The sequence below is a fragment of the Kryptolebias marmoratus genome, linkage group LG20 (genome assembly GCF_001649575.2).
Source record: "Kryptolebias marmoratus isolate JLee-2015 linkage group LG20, ASM164957v2, whole genome shotgun sequence".
NCBI lineage: Eukaryota > Metazoa > Chordata > Actinopteri > Cyprinodontiformes > Rivulidae > Kryptolebias > Kryptolebias marmoratus.
The window spans coordinates 23,922,849-23,923,953 of record NC_051449.1 but is presented as its reverse complement, the minus strand read 5'-3'; the positions used below and the strand labels follow the sequence as shown (position 1 = coordinate 23,923,953).

Genomic DNA, 1,105 nt, shown 5'->3' with positions numbered 1-1,105 from the left:
ACGACGCACCAAAGAGGATCTCTACCTTACACTGTAAAGAAAAAGAAAACTGACAGATTTATGATCATATATTTGAGTTAATAATGAAATAATATATGGTTATTTATTTAAACTCATATTCTGGCCACATTATATGGAATTTTTGTAAAAAAAATATATATACTAAATAATTACCAAAATTATTTAGGGGGGCTTGAAAACATTTTATATAACAGGCCTAGTGACGCCACTGGGTAACACACTCACACAGAGACACGGGCAAAAACAATATCGTCCACGTCGCCTTTTTTGTTTTGCCAACCAGGTGGTAAAAATCATCTGACTAAGTTAATTTCACTTCCTCATTGCTGCTGTGTTGCTTCCCCCTACCCGCCCGACTGCAGCTAAAATTATCCTTCGCACTTCGCTGAGAAATTGTAAAATAATGATAAAGTAAACATACCGCAAGAATAGCACATAGTTAGAGCCCCCGCGCATTAAACAATGACTGGGGCGGGCAGTATATAAAGAAATGGACAGTTTTGTTTTCCCAAAGCAGAAAGTGGAAACATAATAAGAGTTTACTAACTCGACTTGTAAAAAGGTAAAAACAACATGGCTCGTGAGATATTTTGCTAACAGACACGAGCAAAAACGTTACCGTCCGCTTTCTCCTTTCGGCGGCGGGCGATAATGAATAAATGAAACGTACCCCACACTGAACGGCTGAGTCGAAAGATGAGCACCACTTCCCTGGTGGAAGGAGGCATGAAGAGGGTGGAGAGCAGCCGCCGGGGGAACAGTTCAACCAAAGTGTCACGATTAGCAGCAGAAGAAAATTCATGTTGAACAGTGTCGTCAACTTTGACTCTGAAGCAGACCTGTACCGCGTACTGACGCTTTAAATACAACAAGTCCCTTCCTCGTGACGACTACCGATTATTTGATTGGCTCTTGTAGACCGTCACGTGACGTCAGTAGTTACTAGCAGAGAACCTAAAGACTGAAATCCCTCCAGCAAAACCCTTTATATCAGGGAGGCTGTCAGGGTGATTACTTATAAGAACAAAGGGGGATTAAGTTATTTTGATTTCAGCACAATAAGTAACACTTTTGAGATTAATTG

General features: G+C 40.6%; 1 protein-coding gene across 1 annotated transcript in view; it reads right to left on the bottom strand.

Moving 5' to 3' along the window:
* Positions 1-870, bottom strand: part of ifi30 (IFI30 lysosomal thiol reductase) — a 9,524-nt gene extending 8,654 nt beyond the window's left edge. Inside the window, exon 1 of the mRNA XM_017431337.3 lies at positions 692-870. Coding sequence (XP_017286826.1) covers positions 692-823 — 132 coding nt within the window. The 5' untranslated portion in view covers positions 824-870. The remainder of the gene's footprint in view (positions 1-691) is intronic.
* Between the last annotated feature and the right edge of the window lie 235 nt (positions 871-1,105).